We start from the raw sequence: 22,636 nt of genomic DNA on the forward strand, positions 1-22,636 counted from the left end.
AGATATTCCTATTCAGAGTTTTCCCTCTTCCACTCCCCATTTTTTTTTTATTTTTCCTCCTTCTTTTCAGCACCACTTGTACATACTGCACATGGCATCATGGGTCCTGAAATTAGCCTGCCCCAGCAAGACCCACAGATGAAGCTATTAACATAATCCTCGGATGGATATCTTATCCGCTCATTAATATTTTCCTGAGCTACCACCGTTTTCAATCTTACTCAGAAAATTAGATCAACTGTCAGACATGGAAAAAACGACTAAGGGCAATAACCACTTTAGACCTCAAGTCAGTCTTTGTGTCAGTCATTTTTACCCTTAACTTTATAGCTCAAAATGTAAAATGTTTTGTGACAGAAAGTGAAAGCCTAAAACGAAACCCTTCAAGAGCAAGTAACACCTTGTTATCCAATGCTACAAACATTTCAGTAAGCTTAAAGGAAGGACGGTCTAAGTTAAAAAGTTGTTCTTTTTACCTACCGAAAATATATAAATTGTAATAGAATGGACATCACATAAGTTAAAAGCAAAACATCACCTTTTATTTAAAAAATAAAAATAATTAAAGAACCCCAAAAAACGTATCTTGAGGATGCCACGCATCTAGTTTCCGCAGTGTAACATTTTGGGAGGTAATTCACACCTCCTCCGGTCCCAGCATTTAAAAGTATATTTAAGTTGGTGCTGACTTTTTAGAAAAGATAAGGATGAGAGTGGAAAACGATATAAGAACCAGTGATCACTGGGAGCCACGCTGTTCTGAATTAAAACCCCAAAGGACATCACTGCTCTCGTTGGGTATATCCTTATGAGGCTTAGTCAGTAGCTTATGATGGTTATTAACATTTGGAGAGAGCTCTGAAGATAAAAAGCATATAGTAATAAAAAATAAACACTCTAGAGGTAAGGCTTACCTAATCTACCTAAATGATGACCTCTTTATACAGAACATCTTTTTAAAAATTGTCACACTAAACTGATTTTTCAAAGTTTATAAACTGAACTATAAGATAGCCTTTTACAAACTTTAAGTCTTCATTATTAAGATAGTCTAGTATTAGAGTTACCATATTTCTGAAGCTTCTCATATAACTCTGGAGTGAGATACACCAAAGCAGCAAATGTTGAGTTCACAGCTTGATCAACAGTAGAACCAGCAACTATATCTGTCTTTGGGGTCTGTTTTTTACATGCCTGTATAAGTCCTTTGAAAAGTTCAGATTTTTGCCCACTGAAGTCCTGGGCAGGATCTGATTTTGCAAAGTCGATAAGAAAGTTACGGCAGTCATCTTGGTGAGAGCTCCTAGCCTGGAGAGAACGTTAGAAAACATTTACTTTAACATTGTCTGAAAAGTTGTTGCCGCTCAATTTTAATTTGACAAATTTAATTTGACAATTAAGTCAAGTTGCAGAATCTCTACTGCAGCTGAGCAACCCGATGTAATGAAAGATGTCCCTGCCCAAGGCAGGGGGGTGAATTAGATGATCTTTGAAGGTCCCTCCCAACCATTCTATGAAAACAGAAACTAATAAAAAGCACAGGCCAAAGTTTCTTTCCTCCTTTATATTTGAATTAAACAGCGCAAGTGGTGTCAACTTTAGCACAACAGCATATGCTTAGGGACATATCAACTAATTAAGCCTGAATGAAACTGTGCGATACATAGGGATTTCACGCCAATGAAACAAAAGCAGTGGGTACCTCTTTTTTATCTCGGTGCGTTTTGCTGCTTTGACTGGCTCCCGGCAGCGCCTCAGGACACATCTGGTGCCTGAAGACAGGTTTCCACAGAGGAGAATTAAGAACTGATGTTACTTTCAAAGGAGGCAAGTCTGCTTCGCTACCTAGTTCTGCAAGAAATTCAGGACAGACAGGTCAGTTACTAAATATTTTTGTTCATTTTTACAGATTAATGAAAATAAGTAATGTTAAACATCCAGTAGGGGAAAAAAGGTAATGCAAATAGTCTGAACAAGTAATTTAACAACATTCTCTAACTTCTGTTTCTCTAATATGGTGCAGAAAACTGATGTACCCTTCCTTTAATGATAGCATCAATAGCTTATCTTATAGTGATGATATGTTACATTATGGAAGGACTTTAAATTATTTCACTTTATTTATGACCATAAAAATTCCCCAATTTGCAAGAGAGTTTAAAAGGTTTTTCTCCTCCTAAAGACATAATAATTTGCTATATGTAAGCATGCTCCTATTGAGAGGAAGAAAATATTTTATGATAAGAACACTTCAATTAGTTCCCTAAATTCACAGGGAAGTACTTGCCTAATTTTCCAAGGTAAGTACTGACCACCTGACTGCAGCAGAAACTCTTTAACCTTGTTTAATTTCTGCAAAGCGGTGAATGAATTCAGATTTAGGAAGATAGAAATGCTCTGGTTTTGAAACTAAGAAATAAACAACTTTTTTTTTTTTTTTTTTTAAATCTCCCATCTCATAGTTCGTATTTTACTTATCTTCAGTGGCCCAAATGCTAAGTGTACTTCACTTCTGGAATTAGCCAAACTTAATTTGTAAATTCAAGTTTAAACCAATACCAAGTGCCCACGTGAAACTTTTTACATCATTTGTGTTCAGAAGACTGGGCAAACTCTGATATTAATTCCTAAATGTAATTCAGTTTAGTATGATTATTTCCAGATGTCTGTGTCTTCCTAACATGGGCTTCCGAACACCAGAGGCACCACAGTGATCCCTGTGACGCTCTCGGAGCAGTCCCACAGAACGGCGGCCGGCCCGGCCACAAAGAGTGGGGACAGCTCAGTGACCAAACTTTGAGAAGCAGCAATACAGCAAGTCTTCCATCTTCCGTCAAGAGAGAAATACAAAAGAAACTTCATTTTCACAGGGGATGCAAAACATAACGTCCTCGTATCTCCTCTTTATATGGCAACACAACTGCTGGAGCTATTAAATGCACTCACCTCGTAGAGATTTCAGGGCCATACTTCGGGAAGCCAAGCGCCCCATCAACCGGGATACAAGAAGCTGTAAATCCAAGCCCCAAGAAACGGCAACATCTGGGAGGCCGTAAGCAGTGACGGAAAACTTGTAGCCCCACTCATTATTACTGCTGTCAGAGTGAAAGAGAAACTGCAGCCGTGGGCCAGCCTTAAAGGTCACTTTCTACAGAGCAACAAAACAGTCATTTTGCCAAATGTACATGACAGGAAGACGTTTCAGGGTAATGAATTTCCTTCAGCAACTGGTTTTTCAGTATTATGTTCTGTCCAAAACAGATCTAATTTCCCCCACCATCTGAATGAGAAACCCACGATACTAAGCAGGTAAAATTTCTATTTAATAGCTTAATGAGACATTTTATAGATGATTGAGCTTTAGAAGACGGAGCCATAAAACACTAGAGAAGCATCCCATTTGAGTAGGGGTCATTAAAGAAAGAGCGTAGCTGCAGGAAGCACTACACTTGTCTCATGATGTAAAGAACTGTGAGGGCAGAGTGTCAACGAACAAGTTTTACCCATGTAGTTACTGTCAGTTAGACATGATTATTATTTTTCATTTTGACTGACTGCTCCTTTGATCCCAGCTACAAAGAGGGATTTTTACTCATTCACTCCTTTTATCTGCATCGTTGCAGAATTTCTTCCCCACCTCCTGCCCCCCACCTTTCAGAGGGAATAAACACGTACACACAAGTATGAAAGCACACATCCTTGTAGACGATAGGTTTCCACAAGAATCATAAGAATTTCCTAACACTGGATCTATCACTTGGTTCAGAATTTTAAAGACGCTCACCTTAGGCCACTTCTCAGTGCCAACCTTTGTATCGTAACGAGTTTTTGCACCTCTGGCATCAGTAAACTCCAGGTAATCATACCTGTGAAAATTGCAATTCATTACTTCCATATTTACTTTTTAAGTTTTGGGGGAAAATGTTTGCTTTTGGATTTTCACAAGCGCTGCATCTCAGAGTACCCTATCACATCTTTCTGAACCACACCTGCAGTGCTTCACGTGACTGCTATGGAATTTATTCTGCGTTTCAATGCAATAGTCCCAGCAAACACAGACCTGCTTTCCTGCAGAACTTTCCCAGCCCTTCAGAATCGGTAACGGGTGCCAATTTTAACATCTGGCATGTCTTAACTAAGCAGAAGCCCGATACGTTTCCAAGAGAAACCAAGCCAATAGTTTTGCCTAAAGAGGGCAAAATAAATACCACAAGCACAAAGTGTGGTGGTCACAGCAATATTACAAAACAGATCAAGGCCAAAGGAAGCAAAATTCACACAAACAGCATGTCTGTGCATTTGCCAGGAGAAGCGGCTTTCAGCATAAGTCATTCAAAATAGCACATTGTATATTAACTCAGGACAATGAAGAAACTGAAATGGCATGCTTAGAGCGCAGGAAGTATCCTTGCACATCAAAACATGCCCTCTGCAAATAGGTTTTGGAATCTAACACAGCACAAGACTAAATTACCTCCTTTCAGTTTCACATTTTTCATCAAATTCCACCTCAAAGTAAGTTGCCCCATGACATAGGAAGACTGAGACCTCATGGCAATTATTTTCATAGTTATGAGGAGATTCCATTGTCCATGTTCGCAATACTACAGGCTGTTCTTGCTGCCAGCTTTCCATTTCCATCTGTAGAATGAAAATGCATTCTTGAGAAAGTAAAGCATTAAAAAAAAAAAAATTACCACACTAGATTTTTGTGTCTATACTTTCAAGTTGCCAGATGTATGTACAAGGTGGAATTAAAAAGGCCAGAGCACTGATTTACACCTAAATTAGTTATAAGTACACCCTTGATAACCACCTTAAAGAAGCATTTCTAAAGCAAAATTCATCGAGTCTACTCAGGGAGGAGAAAGTCTCACCCTAGAAGAGCCCACAAGTCTCCAGTGATAACAAAAGAGAGTCTGGATGACTAATGCAGATTTAAACGTCTACACTACAGACGTACAGACTATTTGCATTACCACAAGCAACAAAGCTAAAAATGTTAAGCGTATGCTATTTTTAATTTCCCTCTTTCATTCTCAGAATCTCTCCTCCTTTCTGCCTTCTAGGCTTCTCATTCCAGTTGCACTTTCTGCTCATTTTGCTCATCTTCCGTACCAGTACAGACATATCTTCTGGTTCCTCACTCAGTATTTCATTACACATGCCGTACTTGTAGAAGCTTTTCAGCTCCTTTCAAACCCTTACCAATAGAATCACCTGAGATGTCTTTCCTGCAATTTTGCTTTTGTTTCACTGTACTTAATAGTGCCTCTATCTTTAGTTACCTTATGAGGCTCGCTACAAAGGCTTTTCAGTGGCTCTATCAAAGTGCTGAATCCCTGTAGCAGAGTACAGTATGGAATGTCTAAAGTGCAAAAATCCAACAAGAAGATGACCTAGGAGAAAACACAGGTCTCATGAAAATGCACGTCACCATAGCCATGCTACCCGGGAATAGTACAAAATCCCAATGGTCACTTACCAGCTGACGAGTGGCCATAGCAAAGACAGAGTTACTTATTTTTTCTACTATTGTTTTGCCACTATATTGAGATAAAAGTGACTGCAAAATCGTTCTGATATTTGACAGGAACTGGCCCACATCTAAAGAGAAAAAAAACCCTTAATAGCCACCTTAAGGATTTGCTACCACAACCTGCTTTATCAAACACTTAAGTGCATGGTGATGTGCACAAGAAGACAGAGAGCAGGAAAGGCATCTGCTGCCCCAAGGCAGTGACGCTCAAGAGCCAAAACAGTTCAGAGAAGTTTTCTGTGATATTTCTATTGTGGAAACAAGTTATGCTTATCAACGATATTAAAAAAAATAAAAATAAAAAAGAGAAGTGATGAGTAATTTAATCAAACACTCCAAGACTGCTGAAAATCTCAATGTATCGAGTAGCTTCCTCTCTATGTAAACTCACGTGCAGCTTAAGTAACGAATAAGGCTAATAATTTTTAGCTATAGCCCTACTCTATTTTAAAATGTAAGACAGGAACATAATAAACTTATTTATACACAAATAACATAAATATGAAGTAATTTTCATAAAATTACATCTCCATTAAGTACTTGGCCCAATTAGCTACCCAATACTGTGCTGCTCTATTAAAAAAAAAAAAAAAAAAAAAAAGACAGCTGTAGCAAAACACCCCTTAGAAGTGTTCAGCTTCTTAAGTTCTTTTCTCCTTGGTCTTACAAACAACTAAGAAAATACATACCACCACACAGAAGCTTATCAAGATAAGGGAAATTTAAAGAAAGCAAAACGTTCAAATGAAAGTCTGTAAGTGTATTTCTTTTTTTTCTTTCCCCCAGTATTTGACACCCAAAACTTACTGAAACGTTCTCTGAAGATTCTCCCAACATGAAGTGATCAATATGGCTAAAATTCCTGTTGCTCGATACACCTACAGACGTCTTAGAGACTGGAAATGCTATGATAGTTACGGGATTGACTCAGGCAACCACTGGTGAACCCTTATTACACTGCTATTTGAGAAATCATATTTTAAAGCCCTGTATTCCACCACATTTAATTCTGTATTCAATCCCAGCACTTACAGTTTTTAAGTATTCCTACAGCAAGATCCTTGGCTGAATTATCGCTACCCTTAAGTTGCAGGTAGCACCATGAAAGGAGGCTACCTTGAACAGACCAGAATAAGGAAGACAAGACTGTGCCACTCTCTTGCTGTGCAACATCCAGCATCATCATTTCACACTGCAAAATAAAGAATGTAAGAAAAGGATATCCTCGTCTGCCGCAGAATGACATACTACATGCAGTAAGTAAACTGTGATGGACATTATCATCCCAACCACCCCACAAGAAAGATTAAATGCAACTGACAAGCAGCATATAACACCACGAAGCAATAAATGTATTTTGTTTTGGTAAATTGCAATTTTAAGTAGGAATAGCTGAATATGAGTCACTCGATGTTCTCAGCACATTTTTTTCTGCATATGTAAATGACCCTCCTCCACTGACACCTCCCTTAGTGGCACGACCAGTTCTAACCTCTCAATATGGGATGATTACTTCTGTTTCCTAGTGTTGATAGGCTGCCATAAAGTCTTTTCAATGCTAAGGAAAAAATCCTCATCTTATAATCATTGACTCTAATATTATGAAATGTCAATGCTTAAAGGAAAATATTTCAATCCTTTGGAAACCCTAATCCTACCGACTTGAATAACCATGGACAGTTTTATCCAGAAGAACAGCAAAGCTAGTTCTTCGGCATACATCTCAGGCGTGCAGCTTGTGTTTGAAGGCATGCAAAAATCACGGCAAAGAAGTAGGAAGAGAAACAATGCAAAGACAGTTACCTCTCTTGCTGCCACTAGCAGAAGGGTATCCATGACTGACAGCACTTCACTTATGTCAAAATTCGCAGAAACTCCTTTCTCTGGTAATAATAAGAGTCCACCTGGATCTTGATCGCTACAAAACAAAGATCTTACTAACCATCAACAAGTAGCACAGTTCCAAAATACAAATTTAGTTATCCTTGTGGCAAATCTGTAGGGATTCTACTGTTTTGTTTTTTTTTATTATGAAATTCAAAAGTGTTTGGGTTCTGATGACTCTAGACTGATTAAATCAATACCAACCATCATCATGGACAAATAATCACTCAAAAACTGGAAGATAGCCTAGGAAAGTCTAAGAGCAAAATACTGTGATTCCAGTACCACCCTTGGACAAAGTTTTATATAGCTATTCAGTTAACAAACATATTAAGTAGTAGTACTCTCCTTTCTAAAGCAAGGTCAGTTGAGTATTTTGGAGAATTATTTTCCAGGGGAATAACATTTCTAAAAAGGATTAAAGGTGAACTTATTAACAGCCGTGGGGTATTAGACAATGATTTGGAATTTCAGGACCCCTTACCTGAAGTGGGTACACAAGGATCTGAAGGCAAGGTGCACAGATTGCTTATGTTCTTGCTCTGTGATGTTTTTCTAGAAAAGGAAAAAGATTTATTTTTTATGATACGTTCTGTTTCCTTCCTCTGTGAGAAAGAATTCTAATTTCTGCATTCTACTATTCATTTTTGGTAAGAAAGGCAGGGTTAGCTCCTCTTTCTTTGGATAAGCTGCAGAGAGAGAGAGAAGGGGGAGGGTAAAAAGAGGCAAAGAAAAAAAGAAGGTTTTTACTTTAATGGGACAGAGTATATGTTATTTGACAAGAACTCAGATTCGTCCTCTTTTCTGCATAAAGAAAGCAGGTACTAAATCAATGTCTCATGTAATGGTTTACCATCATGGTGAAGAGCTGGTGTCGCCTGGTCTGTCTATCTGGGAAAAAGACTGCAGCTCCGCTGAGTAAGGTGTTCTTAACTTCCTCTTTTAGCATTTTCATGGGCGTGGAGTTACTGTCCCCCATATCCACTACTGCTCATACAAAAAGGAAACAAAATTACAAGTCCAAATTAAACTCCATCTAACACGTTAGAGGCATGACTGAATTAAAGGTGTTAATTTACACAACTTCAAGCCCTTGCAATCCCATTATACACACAGAAAAGGAGGGGAAACTTTTTGACTTCTAGCAAGAAAGATTTTTCTCAGGATATATTTATTCGTTGAGTAAATTAATTCTAGGAACGTTAAGACTTGACAACTATCAAAGCTAACAAAGTGTTCAAGATGCGACAGACTCTATATAAACTGGTTTATCTCTAGCTTGCTTTCAGGAGACTGAATAAAGAGGGTACCATCCTACTTCCAATGAAATCTAAGGTGTAATTCCCGTTCTCTTCATAGGGTCAAGGAAAATTTCACTGTGATAGACTAATTAGCACACACCGACCTGACGAGAAAACAAAGGAACAGTAGCTGACTTGGCCTCTGGGAATTAATATCTTTTCCCAAATTGTAACTATTGTAACACACCTGTAAGCCAGAACAGACAAAACAGTTAATATAGTCGATATAAATTACCTTCACACAGATGTCTATAAAGCTCTTCTGCAGCTTCTGTGTGACCAGATGTTTTGCTCTGAGAAGTTTCTTGAGGTTTAGCAGTTTTACTGTCTCCAGTAAGTGCAGAGAAGCAGCTCTGGAGAAGCTGCAGCAGCAGTGTTTGAGCAGAGATGCATTCTTCCCTTGGGCTGTAAGAAAGCATAAAACAAACGGAAGTAAAAACTAGAAAATACGTTCTTTTGCATCAAACAGAAAATGCTATGAAAGTCACTATCTCAGATGGATAAAAAACACTGAATGGAAAGCACACAGCCAAAAAAGTACAGCTCCCAGCTAAATTAATCTACATCTCAAGTTCCTACATAACATGATAGTTTAAAACACATATGGCAGCAGTAGGAAAATGTTATTTATGTAAATAATGTAGTTTAGGAAGAAGAAACTGCTGCAACTAAACCAAGCATACTTTATTTATACATACACACAGAGATTGGTGCTCCACCACACAATAAAGAAGTGACTTACTTTTGGTGAAGTTTATTGTAAAAGTTCCAGAACAGCTGCAAATCAAGGCCTGTGAAATCTAAAAATGACTTGTATTTTAATCCACTCTCCTTCTGTTGAACCTTTAAAAAGGCAAAGAAAACGCAGGATTGGAAAATTAACTCTATACAGAACACATTTATAACAAGTAAATCCCTCAGCACCGGGCTTAAAGCGGCCTAGTTTCCTATAAATTTGCAGCTAACATGAATTGCAGTATAAGTTCTTTCATGGATATTCCACTGTCTAAATGCAATGGTTCATGCTGAAACCTTCCCCTTCACAGAGCCACTAATAAGGACTCTCTCTCCTCTCTCCAGATGTCTAGTCCCCCATCCCTGTCCTCCACCACCAAAAGACTTTGCAGCCTCTACCTCTTCACCTAATTTGATTCAAAGTAAGTAACAGCCAAAATAAGACTGCCCATGGTTCAAAAATCGAAGCTGAAAAGGCAGAGATGCATGCACTGTATGAATAAGAAACAATTTTGACATGTATCCTCAAAAATAGGGTACATCATGCTGACATATATCAGCACATACCAGCCACGTCTCTCAATTGTATATATCTCACCCTAGATATTTACAGAATTATTTCAGATAAAGAGAGGACGTTTTAGTCTCTGCAGCTTTTCTAGCTACTTCTCTAAGGACTTTCCCCCATGCTTGCTTCAGAAATAGCTACGTTACCTAACAGACAGCAGAGCATCCTTCGGTTGCATCTGCTTCACCCACCATTGTAACTTGATGCTGAAAAATGGTTCTTAACTCTCTTCTGGACCCAAAGTGTGCATATTCCTAGTCAACTTCAGTAAACATACACAGAATGCTATTTTCCAGAAACCATTTTTTTTTTCCCCTCCAGAGGATGGTTTTAAGTCACTAGTACCTTATCCAGGCACAATTACTGTTAGCATAGCCGTATTACTTTTAGCATGGTAAATACATGCTTAAAAAGAACCAAGTGAAAATACCAGGTCCTGTGCCAGCTGCTGGATAAAATGAAGCGTCTTCAGGAGAAGAGTTGTGCCACAAACGGTATCGTCATCACTCCTCCTGCACTGTAAGCAGTTCATACTCCTGTTGGGCTCGTCTCGCATTGGCCGAAGATAGCCAAGAACGTTCAGGCCTTGAACTCCGAGCCGTTCTGCTGTGTCTTGTCTTGTGCACAAGAACTTTATCATCAAGTACTGGAAGAATATAAGCATAAGATTTGTTTTAAAAGTTAGTACAAATTTGGCTTTTAAAAGACACGAGCGCGCATATGTGAGGAGACTGCCGGTGGCGTAAGGGGGGCAAGCCTTATTCCCTGTCAATCACCCCCAGAAGTTTAAAATACCGATCTTGAGATTCAGGCTAAGCTTGAGCTCTCCCCACATCCAAAAAGTCACAGTGATGGTTCTGTGACCTCTACAAGCATCTGCAAAGTTAGTTAATTCATTATCAGTTTCAGTCATTCTGCATACTCTGTTCCTTGGCTCAATAGTTACAGCATTTTTGCAGGTTAAAAAATTATTAGCTGCATTTAAAAGCAAGCAGAGGATCAATATATAATATTTAAAACATACTTTTATGCAGTCTGTCCACAGCGAGGTACAGAATGCAAAGCTGAAGGGAACAGCAAATCTGCCACCCAAATGTACTTAGTAACTACACACTCACAAGTCTCGGGGACTAAGGGTTACACAGACAACAGCGGAACGTCTCAGCAAGCAGTGACCGGTTTAGAAAGATTCCCAGTTGACTTATAACCGTGCACCGCTTCTGCTAATTTCCACAGGACAGAAAAGGACTGGGGAACTACACAAAAGATCCCGCCAGAAACAAGATAAACGCAGGGCCTGGAAAGCAAATTTCCCCACTTAAGCACTACAAATCAAAACCCATATTCTGCCACTCTTGAAACAGAAAAGTCCCACGTTCTTCAACGAAATCACCCTAACTGATGGAACTGCTTAGTCATTTTTTTCTGTTAAAACAAGAGTTGAAGAACCTGGCTCTGAAAGAATAAATGCTGTAACTACGCAGTAGTTAATTCATATATATATTAGAACAAAGCAACAATCATTCATCCTTTTTAGAAATATTTGCTCATGATAAAACCACTACTCTGTGCATAACCACGTAATTTTGCATTAAATTTGATCTTGAAGGACCATTTACCTACAGCTATATACGTGTACGTACAGAGAAAAAGAGCAGAACTCAGAGGACAAAAGTTGCATCATTCACTTAACTAGAAGCCTGTCGATTTTTACATCTACCCAGGAGAGTTCTTCCACAAAAAAAGAGAGTCATGTTTATTTCACCTGGGATTACAACAAAGCCCAGAGACAAGCCTCTGCTCACTGTGACTGGGAAAATGGATTTTCACGGTTTCTTACTTGGGAAATTCTGCATTGCTGCATTTTGACATCAACTTCATCCCATTCTTCTTCCACTTCAAACCAGCCAATAGGATCATCATCTCCCAAATCATCACACGAACAACTGCTTCTACGTATAAAAGAATGTAACAAGCTTTGTAAAAAAATAGAGTTTGAAAACCGCAAGGCTGTTGATAACCTACCAAAATATTTTTAGCATGTTCTGGATATAAAGATGAGAAGAGAGACAAAAGAAACTTCCACATACCCAAACTCTATCACGCGCAAGGTAAGAAAATTTAGGGAAATCTTTTTAGTCATGGTCCCTAACCTCCCCTCAACTCTTAAACAACAGTTCTGAGAAAGTAATTTAATAAAAGTTAATTAACATATGATCTTCCTACAGATTGTTTCTGTTACCAGTGCTCTGCATCTCAAGTAGAAAGCTTGTTTTGTTATATCCCTTTTTAAAAAGGTCTTTAAATCAAGGGTTGAAAACAACAGCTATATACTCATTTCCTCAAACACATAACATTGAGGCTCATTAAAATCAAACAAGTAACAATTAAATGATGCACCATTTTTAAGTCATTTGGGACAATTCTCAGTAGTTCAAGTGGCATTGCAAAAAGATCTAATACAGCATTTATCTTCCATGTATTCATTGCAAAACAGTCCACCTATACCTGTTTTTTACAAATTGTTTGAATTCCCGCAGCTTCCATTTGTCATAGCTTTCAAATCTTTTGAAGTGTTCCTCTGCGTGGAACTTCTCCGAAGCACTATTATACGCAAACACCAGCCCACACTGGGCCCCAATGGCACCTCTTCGGACCTAATAGAACAAATCCAGTCTTAAAAAGCTGGCAATAAAAGAAGCTGTTGCTTTCACAGAAAAAGGAAGCAACTAAACCCTGACAATGCTGATCTCTGGAATTGCACTTTTTACCTAAAGAAAAATGAAACACATTTAGAGAGTTATTATGAAATTGTTGAGAGAATTGTTATGAAAACTTTTGTACGTCACTGAACCAGGATCATGTACGTGGTTAATATCTGCCACATTTATCACGCTGCTACCACCCTAATATTAACTACAATACACACATTAATCCTAATTTTGTATACTTTAATTTTAAAAAACCAAACAAAACTAAAGTTACATATCCCAGTATCACGACACTGCAAAACAGCTTAGCTGCCTCTCCAGCTCCAATGAGAATTTACTTATCAGAAATCCATCCATATTTAATTCTCTTTGACACTGAAATATATATCCTTGTTCCAGGAATTAAAACTACTGATTTGTCTTAAGTAAATAAATAAATAAATACAGCTGCAGAAATCTCACTGAAGTTTTGTCCTGGCCATGATTTAATCCCAAGATCTTGCTTTCAAACCAGATAAAATCACGTCAAGTGTTCAAATTACACTGACGTCTCTAAAAAGAATTTGAAACTGAACTCACATGCTGTATATCTTGAAATCCGCTATTCACAGAGTTGAAAAATTATTTTAAGTATAAGGTATATAATCCTACAAATAAATACATACACTTCAGAGAGAAACCATACACCCAAGGCTCGCTGGCTTGAGTATGTTACAAGAGAAAGACAAAAGCAACAGAAAATAAATGTTTTACTACATGCTTGTGGTACCCTGAAAGAATTTAAGACCTCCATTTCCTCAAGTTCCCTGTGACTTACATAAAAGTAAAACCCCAAAATAACATTATTGCATGACTAATTTAAAATTTCTGTTCATACAAAAAAAATTCTAATTCAACTCTACCATTAGGGGGAAAAAAGCAATTCTCCTACTTGAAAAGCACAGAGGAACTACGTACCTTTATTCTAATTTGTGTCACTTGAAATGAAGATTCAGTTCCAGTAGAAAGAATGATACTTGCTCTGGTCTTCCCAGTTTCAGTAAGAAAACCTAAAGCAGCGGTGGGAACGGAATGAGGTTGGAAGGGTTGCTAGTGCAAGCTGTTTGAAAGAGAACACTAAGGTTGTGGACTAAAGGAGGAAACAAGAACACAACGCTTTTCAAGTGAAACGCTCAATAGGAAACGTTTCCAAATAAGAGCGTAAAAGACGAGTAAGACGACTGTATCATGTTAGTATATGCTCCCAAAGAGCAAACGCTGGTGTCTCCAGCCAGCGTCTCTCTGGGGCTGCAGTATCTGCAGCAATTTCAAGAGTGTTTCCCCATTAAAGGTTATTAATAAACTCACAAATACTACTTTGGCTTGTGGCTCTATTCACTGATATGATTCATTGTTCCCCAAACTGTGATCCATAAAACAACCGAAGACAATCCACAAAATAACTAAAGAATAAAATCAAACGCTACACGTGAGCAAACAAAGGGGTAAAATAAGCATTTGGAATGTGCCCGATTGCCTGCCACAATAACTTTCATTTACCAGTAGCACTGCACAAGACAATACAGAATTTTTTTAAAAAAGATTAGGTGGTATTTCATTGAAAAAGGAGGTCAAGAAACACAAACCTCTTTCTTTAGGTTGTATCAAGTACATAAAAACATTGCATTAACAAAGACGGGCTATAAAGGAGAATTAGAGTTACATACAGTCTCTGAAAATTTCAGTGATTTCTACCATATCTCGCCACCAATATTTGGGAAACTGGCAGTGGATGATTCATGACTTCAACCCACAAAATGTGCTCTAGTATAATTTTCTTTGTGACAGCTCATTGCTGACTTCCACACAGAATATCAATAATTCTCCCCCGAGTCCACTCATTTCTTTGTTTGTTTAGGTATTACAATAAGCGGGCTCCTGAGAAATCCACCTTGTTGGAAAACAGAATTTATATATTGTTGGGGGGAGTGGGGAGAATTATTGTTGGTAGCACCAAATATATGTAGATACATATGCAACAGAACCATAGCCTTGTTAACAGCCTTCGCTTCTGGTTGAATATTCTGGATTTTAAGTCTGGGCTCTTACCGTCCCCAGTCCACGGCTCTACAAGGAGGTTTTCAGGCCCTGATTTATCTTCTTTTCCCTTCACATCACATGCTTGCAGAGTCAGCCGTAATGGTTTTCCTAAATAAGAAAATTAACAGGTTTATCAAATTCATAAAATAAAAAGCCTATTTTCCAGTTTTAAGTTCTTCACACAGAAAACTAATGAAAGAAACCTTACAATATTATGAGCTTTTTACCATTGTCAGACCAAAAAAAAAAAAAAAAAAAAAGGAAGAAACTGTCATATAAGAGATACGGTAATCTAACATAGCTAAAGGTTTAGGTATGGACAGAAGGACAACGAAAATTGTGACAAAGAACGTTCTCTCAACTGTTTGCATACTTTGCAATTCACAATATATGAAATACCACTTTTGTCTTGCAAAAAGCAGGAGCTACTCTGGGAAAAATGAAAGAATTTTCAAATCTTTTGAAAGTTAATACTAATACTATAATTATAAAATAATTAACATACTCTTTGGCACAAACCAAGGAATCCTGGCAAAACCTACTAAAAGGCAAACAAAGGGAAAAATTCTCAGAAGAAAAAACTTCTCAGAAGTTAACACTTGAGAAAATACAGATTTATCAAACAAGTACAGTCCATACAGCAAAATCTTACGCCTTGTGCCAGACCATGCACAGCTCTACACTTACAACGTACTCAGAGTGATTTATAAAAGTGGAAATAAAGAACTGTTAACAGATGCTAATGACATTACATTTAAAACACATTAAAATTTGCGCACACGCATGTCTGCAAGAGAGACCACTTACTGAGGCTAAACACACAAAAAGTTAAGTGTGTTATCAGAAGAATAAAAATACTTGATGTCATTTGCCTTTTATACTATACAAACACTATCACCATCTTGACACAGGGGCCACTATCTACAAAGTTCATGTTCTCTCCCTCAAAATGATGCCACCCGGTTCAATTCTTAGATCAGAGAAAGCTGATCTAATCACCAACTTTTAGGGCAGTTCAGCTTCACAGGCTGCATCTTCTTGGTAAGAGATGTTAATTTGGAAGTCTTCTATGGTTTTAAACCCCAGCAGTACGAGTAAAACAACTCAAAGCTGCATATTGTCTTAAGTACATACAGTAACGGATCCAACAATTACTCATTTACCGTATTTATAGAGCAGGTTCTGTCTGACTGTTGCCATGGAAGCGATAAGGGATGAAGCCTTGTATGGAGTGTCCAGATGATCGGTGATTGTACAAAGGGAACTTATCACTTTAGCAACACTCCCCCGGGCTAAGGCAAAGGCCAAGAGTGTAAGTTCAACCTCTGGAGTAGTACAACAACTGGGGAGGGAAAAAAATACAACAGTACGAAAAGAAAACTCAGGACTTTGGTTTTAAATAAAGACAAATAATGTGCACGTGGAAAAATCTAATGTGCCTGTTTCTTAATGTCTCTGAATTTTTCAAGATACTGTAAGAAAAGCAGGTGAGTAAAAATGAGATAAGTTTCCTATGCAAATTCTTCTAAACCACTACAAATTCTTCTTTTCCACTACGTCAAAATACATCAACAGAACCTCACCTTGTTATTCTTATAAGGAAGCTATCGACTTCTTCCAAAACATTTGGAGATAAGAAGCTTGAAAAATCTGTAGAGCCCGGCGTTAGGGATAGAGGTGGCATGTGTTGCAGTGCTTTCCTAGTAAAAAGGACAGAATATAACATCAGAAACCCTGATAGAATCAGAGAACAAAGCCTTCTAAAATTAATTAGGTATTTGAATCTTCATGCGTTATATGAGTAGGTCTCTACGAATAGATTCTGAATGCAGAAAATCTGTTTACCCAGCGAACCTGTTTGAAAGGTAAAAACAGTATTGTGTTCTAGGTGGGGAAAGTTCAACGACTGCTACGTAATCTCGAATCTCAGCCTCATTATCTCAGATTTAATGAGACAAATAAATCAAGGGGGTTTCAATTAAATCTGTGACAGCATTAGAAATAGCTTAGTACTGATAAGTACTGCTTCACTTAAACAGTTCTAGAATTGAGTAAAAGCCCGTTAATAAAGGGAAAATTGCTACTAAATTCTTTCAGAACAATTACAGAAACCACGAGAGAAACCTGTTAGCTCAGATGAGAATTCGTCTTTGATTTCCTAGGATACTGTAATAATCCCAGAAAATAAGAATTCTAAAGCGGTTTCAAAGTCATTCTAACCAATACTAAAGTTTGCGTTTTAACTTTATAATTCTAACCACTGAATTTGTAATTCCTCAATGCATATTTTTAGTCGAGACTTCGTAACTTGTTTAGGCTTTATTAGCTCAGGATCCATGTTATATTTCTAACAAATATCCAAAGCGTAGCAAGACTGAAGGCTCTCAATTTTAGTAAAGCTCAGAACTACGAACCTGAAGTAAGCACGTATAAAGTTATTTAAAGTGGTTTCACAGATGACACAAATTAAGGATAGGCTTAAAGGACTTTAGCCTACAGTAGTCATTAAGGTTACGACGGCAGTGCTCTTAAGTGGTGGCATCACGGTAACTGAGCTCTATAAAAGTTGATGTGGGTGTGTAGCAATTTTATTAGGATTCCAATCCTTCAAGACATCGAGCAGAAGTGTTTCGCAGCCAAACAAGGAAACGTTACACAGACACTCACCAAAACCAAATGTCTGCACAGAGATATTGCATATAACCAACTATATCCCCATGTAATGCACGACAAGGCACTACATGTCAGGTATTTGCTGAAAATTAAGCCTAATTAAGCTCCCTTCATAAGTGGAAGCTGTCCATTATTTATAATCAATAATATTAACAAAGAAGATTAATTAATTTTAGGCTTCTCAAAAATATTACAAGCCAAAGGATAGGTGAAAAACATATTTTTCAGTGTCCATTCAGTCATGGCTTAACAACTAAATTAGATCCAACAGCTGGGAGAATTACCCTGGTTCTAGTATGTGCAAATGGATAAAAGAGAAATATCAAAATTTAAACAGTGCGATAGCTAAAAAGATGTTTAAACACCTCAACGGAGGGAGTGGAAACCAGTTACACAAGGGAGATCAGTTGCCTGAAGCTGGAAGTATTAAATATATAACTAAATAAGTCACACACCATGGAAGTTTAGTACTTACTGAGTATTTTGTAAAATAGTGTGAACGAATGCTGGATTTGTTTCCATGGAGGCTGTTACCAGAGAGGTCAGCAGAGACCAGTACCAGATAGCTGAAGCATCGCACACAGAGACGCCCACCTTCTTAACTCTTTGATAACCAACGGCCCTGAGTCCATGGATTCTAGTGTCACACCCATCACTAAGGCAACGCTTGATGTTTATCTGTACATCTGTCAAAACATAAAATAGAAATTTTTTTTCCTCATTTCTTCTGCTGGATTAGATCTAGAAGAATCCAGATAGTCAAAACAATAATTACTGCAAAACTTCTTAGAAAAATAGCAGCAGATATGTAACAGTACTCCCACATATAGACAACTATACATGTGTTTCTTCACCATGCACCCTACGATTTGGAAAATTTAGCCTCTGAATGGCTTATGCAATCAATCCATTACATATCGCACAGCTAGAAATCCGGAAAAAAGCAATAAAAGACCCTCAAAGCGGAAAACAGATTATAGACTATTTCACCAATACCTTTCCACCCACATACATAGAAAGTATCTTGGGAGTGGTAGTGGAGAAGACAGGGAAAGAGTAAAGCTTAAAAGCAGAGTTTTAAGTTACATGAAAATTTTCACGTAAGTTCTTGACCACTTTATATAGATAACATTGTCCTAGTTACTTCTGAGCAACGCTTCTGTGGCAGTCAAAAGCTCAACTTAGTGCAAAGTGCCTATTTGAACAGAAACCATCTTAGGAAGGAGCAGCTTTCCTCCGATGGATTCCAATATAGCACCCACACATCTACCAGACTTAAAAATAACACTACTTAAAAATCCTTAGCATAAAACCTGCTTTACAAAAATCATCTGACCAGCTTCAGAGTTTTGCTAACAAAAAAGGAAAATGTTGCTCAGAAGCAGATTTTTTGCTAGATACTATTATCCAACATATGCTTTCACTGCGCAAGCAAAGATATTTTAAAATTGCCCAGTGCCTTCAAATTGAGAGACTAAAACTGCATCTTCAGTCATTTCAGCTCTTCATCCCTTAGCCCAAGTTAGATAGATGCCACGAGAAAGACTCAGAAGACTCTCTTATAAGCTAGAAATTAAACTACAATTAAAACAATTTCTCTGACGCAAGGAGGAGGTCAAAAGTTTCTGCTCTAACGACCGACATTTCAACACACCATTCTATGATCGACCTTCAAAGCAGCAGCAAAACAATATACCAATGGTATCTTTATTAACTCACACATCTGACTAATGTTAGCGTTTTCCAACAGTGTTACGTAGCCAGTGATATTGCTTGGAATGTGAACGTCTCGGACCTCCTGAAGACTGCTGGCATTCCTCCCCACTGCCACTGTAACTTGCTGTGGCATGTAACTCTGGTCATTAGCTGCCACCGCAATGGACAGATGTCTTAAAACAACATCTGGTTTCATCTTTAAACTGCAAGGCAAAGATAAAACAGTTCTTGCAAAGGGAAGACAAGCCAAGCACTTCACTTCTAGCTAAGCTTCACCCAGTTTCCACTTCTACAAACACAAAAAAATCCACTGGAAATTACCCAGCGCTTCACAAGCATCACCAACGCTGTATCATGGTGGACAAGTTAGATGACTTGCAATTAACTTAAAAGATAGTTTAGTTCGTTTAGATAGTTAGACAGTTTAGATAGATAGTAAGAATGTGGAAATTTCTATTGTTCAGCTTTTCAACTGAGAACTCATTCCTCAGGAATAAAAATATAGTGTCAATAATGACCAAAATGAGGGGGTTGGTTTCGGGTTGATTTTTTGGGGGGTTTTTTGTTTGGTTGGTTTTTGTTGGGTTTTTTTGGGTTTTGGTTTTTTTTTTAAATTACACATTCTATACCTCCTACTGAAAAACCACTACATATTTCTGTTTCATGGAGCAGCAACTTTCTAGACAGTGGCAAGGAGATTCTATTCAAGTACTAACCAGTTTGCAGTTTGGAAAGCTTAGCTACAAAAACAAGGGTATGTGGCAGCATGGAAGATGATGCATTTGACACGTGAACGCTTTCGCTTGGTGATTAGGCCTTTAAACTTTATGCAGAGATTAATGACTTCTGCTTTCAACTACATTCATGTGTCACTTGTTAATTCCATAATTTTTTGCAATTACAACCCACTGGCTGTAAAACCTAAGGACTAACTCTTCCTCAACTCAGCTGCACGTTGCGGTGTTGCTCACCGTATCCAATGTGAGCGAGCACTCCCATCTGACTGCCAGAAGGATGTAGTTTCTCCATTTGTCATCTTGTCAATATCGGCGGAATTGGATGAGGTTTCTATGTGAGTGTAGCACTTTGTGACAGACTTCAGTTTGTCTGATTCCTGATTACCATTCAAGTCACTGGGGTATTCTGCAAAGAAAACAAATCACCCATAACAATCTTTTTTTTTTTAGAATTATGATACCTTTATAATAATTATCTCATATAAATTAACTTGTTGGCACTGAAAACAAATCCTGAAGAAGTGTTTCTGATAGAACCTAGAAGACAGAAAAGTTTCATTTCAGATGAAGTCACAATAATCTCAGTCTACCCCTTGCAGTTTGAAAACACCTACTTTGCCTGGAGTTCAAGAGGCTTTATCTCCTCTTTCCACTACCGGCCTCATCAGTGCTTTATTATTATTATGATTCCAAAATACAAACAGATGAGAGGAAAAAGTAAAATGTGATGGAGAAAACCTCCATTCAGCTATTCTAGGGAAGAGACAAAGCAGACTGTTGCCCCACGTAACTTCATCTGTTTCAATAAAAGTGCAGAGATCTGAAAGTATCAGGTCAAGCTGTGAAGAAAAGGGGCCCTCCCTCTAGGGAGACCACCAGGACAGTCTCATCTGAAATACAACAAAAGCAAAAAGGCACACAGAAACATGCAGACTGCCTTCATAAAAAGTCACGCCTGTTAACGTTTAAAGATTAAACAGAAAAAGTTTTTTATTTAATCTTCAAGTTATGGTTACACTGCCATCCTGAAAAAAAGGGAAGATACTACATACCTCTCTCTTTTAGGAGAAGTCGATCTAAAGAATCCTTCAACACAGAAGACCGCATAGTGCAGATGTTGTTGAAGTACTCCAGCACTGGGTAAGGGATGGCAGTACTAGAAATCCGATTCCGGTGCAAGAATCTCAGTATCATTGAAGCATGAAGACCAAGACGCTCTTTTGATTCGGAAAATATATCAATAAAACCTAGAAAGAGACATCATTTCTGTCTTTGTTGCAGCATCTGACTTGACCGAGTCGTCATTTCCCCCCTACATCTCATTACTAGGTAAATCCAAATTAAGCACCGGAGCCAATATTGGAACTACATTCCACCACATGAATTAGCTCAAATCTGCAGCCTTTGCAGCAGGACTGTGAAAGGTGCAGACAATTATTTTTTGCCAGTTACCTGAAATGCCTGAAGGTGTTCAAAACAATCACCAAAAATCTTAGTTCTTATGCTTATTTCGCTGTCCTAAAAGTTCCAAGCTCCTACCTTCAATACCCGGGTGAAAGAGATGCTGCTTGGCTAACGAGCTGGTGTACTCAGACCACTCGCCCCGAGCTACACTAAGCATTTCGCATTGGCGTTGCAGATTATTCCCAAAGAGGCGCCTAACGCTTTCCACCGACTTCATACGAAGTTTCAGCCCCTGAACAGTGGAACTCTGAATCGCAGAGCATTTAGATGGACAGAATCCTACCCCATAGAGTTCCCTCCTCCGACTTGTCTATTAGCCAATTCTAACACTTCTTGTCTGATCCTCTAAGGCAAATCCCCTTTAGCCACTTATCATCAAAAGCTTGGAAGGAAAGCCAGTAACTGATACTTATCCCACACATCAAATTCTGGAAACTGACACTTTCCAAACTACATGCTATAAAACGTGAATTATGTTTTAGCAGGATTTCAAATGCTAAATAACAATATAATAATAATAAAGTATATGACTCATCACCTGAAGCAGACTCAGTGGAGGATTTATTCCTCCAGTTACTGCGTATAAGGCTGCATTAGCTCAGCACTCACCAAAATTTTGCAAGGAACTATTTTCTGTAAGTTAGCTGGACGTAATTACGGGAAATTTTTAATTTACAGCAACTTCATTTGTGTGACACTAGAGAAGCGAGAATGACTTGGACTGTAATGTTGAGAAGATTAGGACAAACAACGCTATTAAAACAATTTATTGAAGCAGCACTCCTTATATGGGGCAGGACTTGGGAAACCATTTGTTTCGTCCCCTGTTCTCATACCTGGAACTAGTGAACAAGCTTGCAGTTGCCTGATTACATGGCTAAGCTCCCCTTGAAGATTAGCTCCACTAGAATTCTTGAGAGCCTCCAGCATATTCTCCACATCTACGGTGCCATCTCCTTCAGCATCAAATTGCGCGAAGGCCTGAAGAGGAATAAAAAATGAAAATTTATTTCAGCTTATTTACTTCAAGGAGAAATTCAAGGGATTTCATAGAAACTGTAGCAGTAAACATTACAACACCATTAAATAAAAATCAAAGAGTCTGTTTTCTGTAGTATTGAATTCATGATAACAGGAAACAGCCTGGCTGGAAATCTGCAATCTTTAGCAAGTTTTAAGGCATTTGCGCTGCCTTCCTATAAGAGTCCACTGTAGTTTTGCTTCGGTGG

At 38.1% G+C, this 22,636-nt stretch overlaps 1 protein-coding gene across 2 annotated transcripts in view; it reads right to left on the minus strand.

Moving 5' to 3' along the window:
• Window positions 1–22,636, minus strand: part of ZZEF1 (zinc finger ZZ-type and EF-hand domain containing 1) — a 60,068-nt gene that overhangs the window by 32,975 nt on the left and 4,457 nt on the right. For both annotated transcript variants that reach the window (XM_054208227.1, XM_054208226.1), the window contains exons 2-26: window positions 22,244–22,388; window positions 20,996–21,190; window positions 20,178–20,349; window positions 19,210–19,409; window positions 17,966–18,176; window positions 16,401–16,517; window positions 15,981–16,159; window positions 14,827–14,925; window positions 13,696–13,787; window positions 12,536–12,684; window positions 11,868–11,979; window positions 10,458–10,673; window positions 9,467–9,567; window positions 8,960–9,129; window positions 8,277–8,410; window positions 7,908–7,978; window positions 7,343–7,457; window positions 6,572–6,731; window positions 5,486–5,607; window positions 5,289–5,399; window positions 4,475–4,641; window positions 3,785–3,866; window positions 2,947–3,148; window positions 1,703–1,851; window positions 1,068–1,308 (exon numbers count right to left, since the gene is read on the minus strand). In XM_054208227.1, the coding sequence (XP_054064202.1) occupies window positions 1,068–1,308; window positions 1,703–1,851; window positions 2,947–3,148; window positions 3,785–3,866; window positions 4,475–4,641; window positions 5,289–5,399; window positions 5,486–5,607; window positions 6,572–6,731; window positions 7,343–7,457; window positions 7,908–7,978; window positions 8,277–8,410; window positions 8,960–9,129; window positions 9,467–9,567; window positions 10,458–10,673; window positions 11,868–11,979; window positions 12,536–12,684; window positions 13,696–13,787; window positions 14,827–14,925; window positions 15,981–16,159; window positions 16,401–16,517; window positions 17,966–18,176; window positions 19,210–19,409; window positions 20,178–20,349; window positions 20,996–21,190; window positions 22,244–22,388 (3,712 nt within the window). The remainder of the gene's footprint in view (window positions 1–1,067; window positions 1,309–1,702; window positions 1,852–2,946; window positions 3,149–3,784; window positions 3,867–4,474; window positions 4,642–5,288; window positions 5,400–5,485; window positions 5,608–6,571; window positions 6,732–7,342; window positions 7,458–7,907; window positions 7,979–8,276; window positions 8,411–8,959; window positions 9,130–9,466; window positions 9,568–10,457; window positions 10,674–11,867; window positions 11,980–12,535; window positions 12,685–13,695; window positions 13,788–14,826; window positions 14,926–15,980; window positions 16,160–16,400; window positions 16,518–17,965; window positions 18,177–19,209; window positions 19,410–20,177; window positions 20,350–20,995; window positions 21,191–22,243; window positions 22,389–22,636) is intronic.

This window comes from Rissa tridactyla, chromosome 7 (assembly GCF_028500815.1).
Source record: "Rissa tridactyla isolate bRisTri1 chromosome 7, bRisTri1.patW.cur.20221130, whole genome shotgun sequence".
NCBI lineage: Eukaryota > Metazoa > Chordata > Aves > Charadriiformes > Laridae > Rissa > Rissa tridactyla.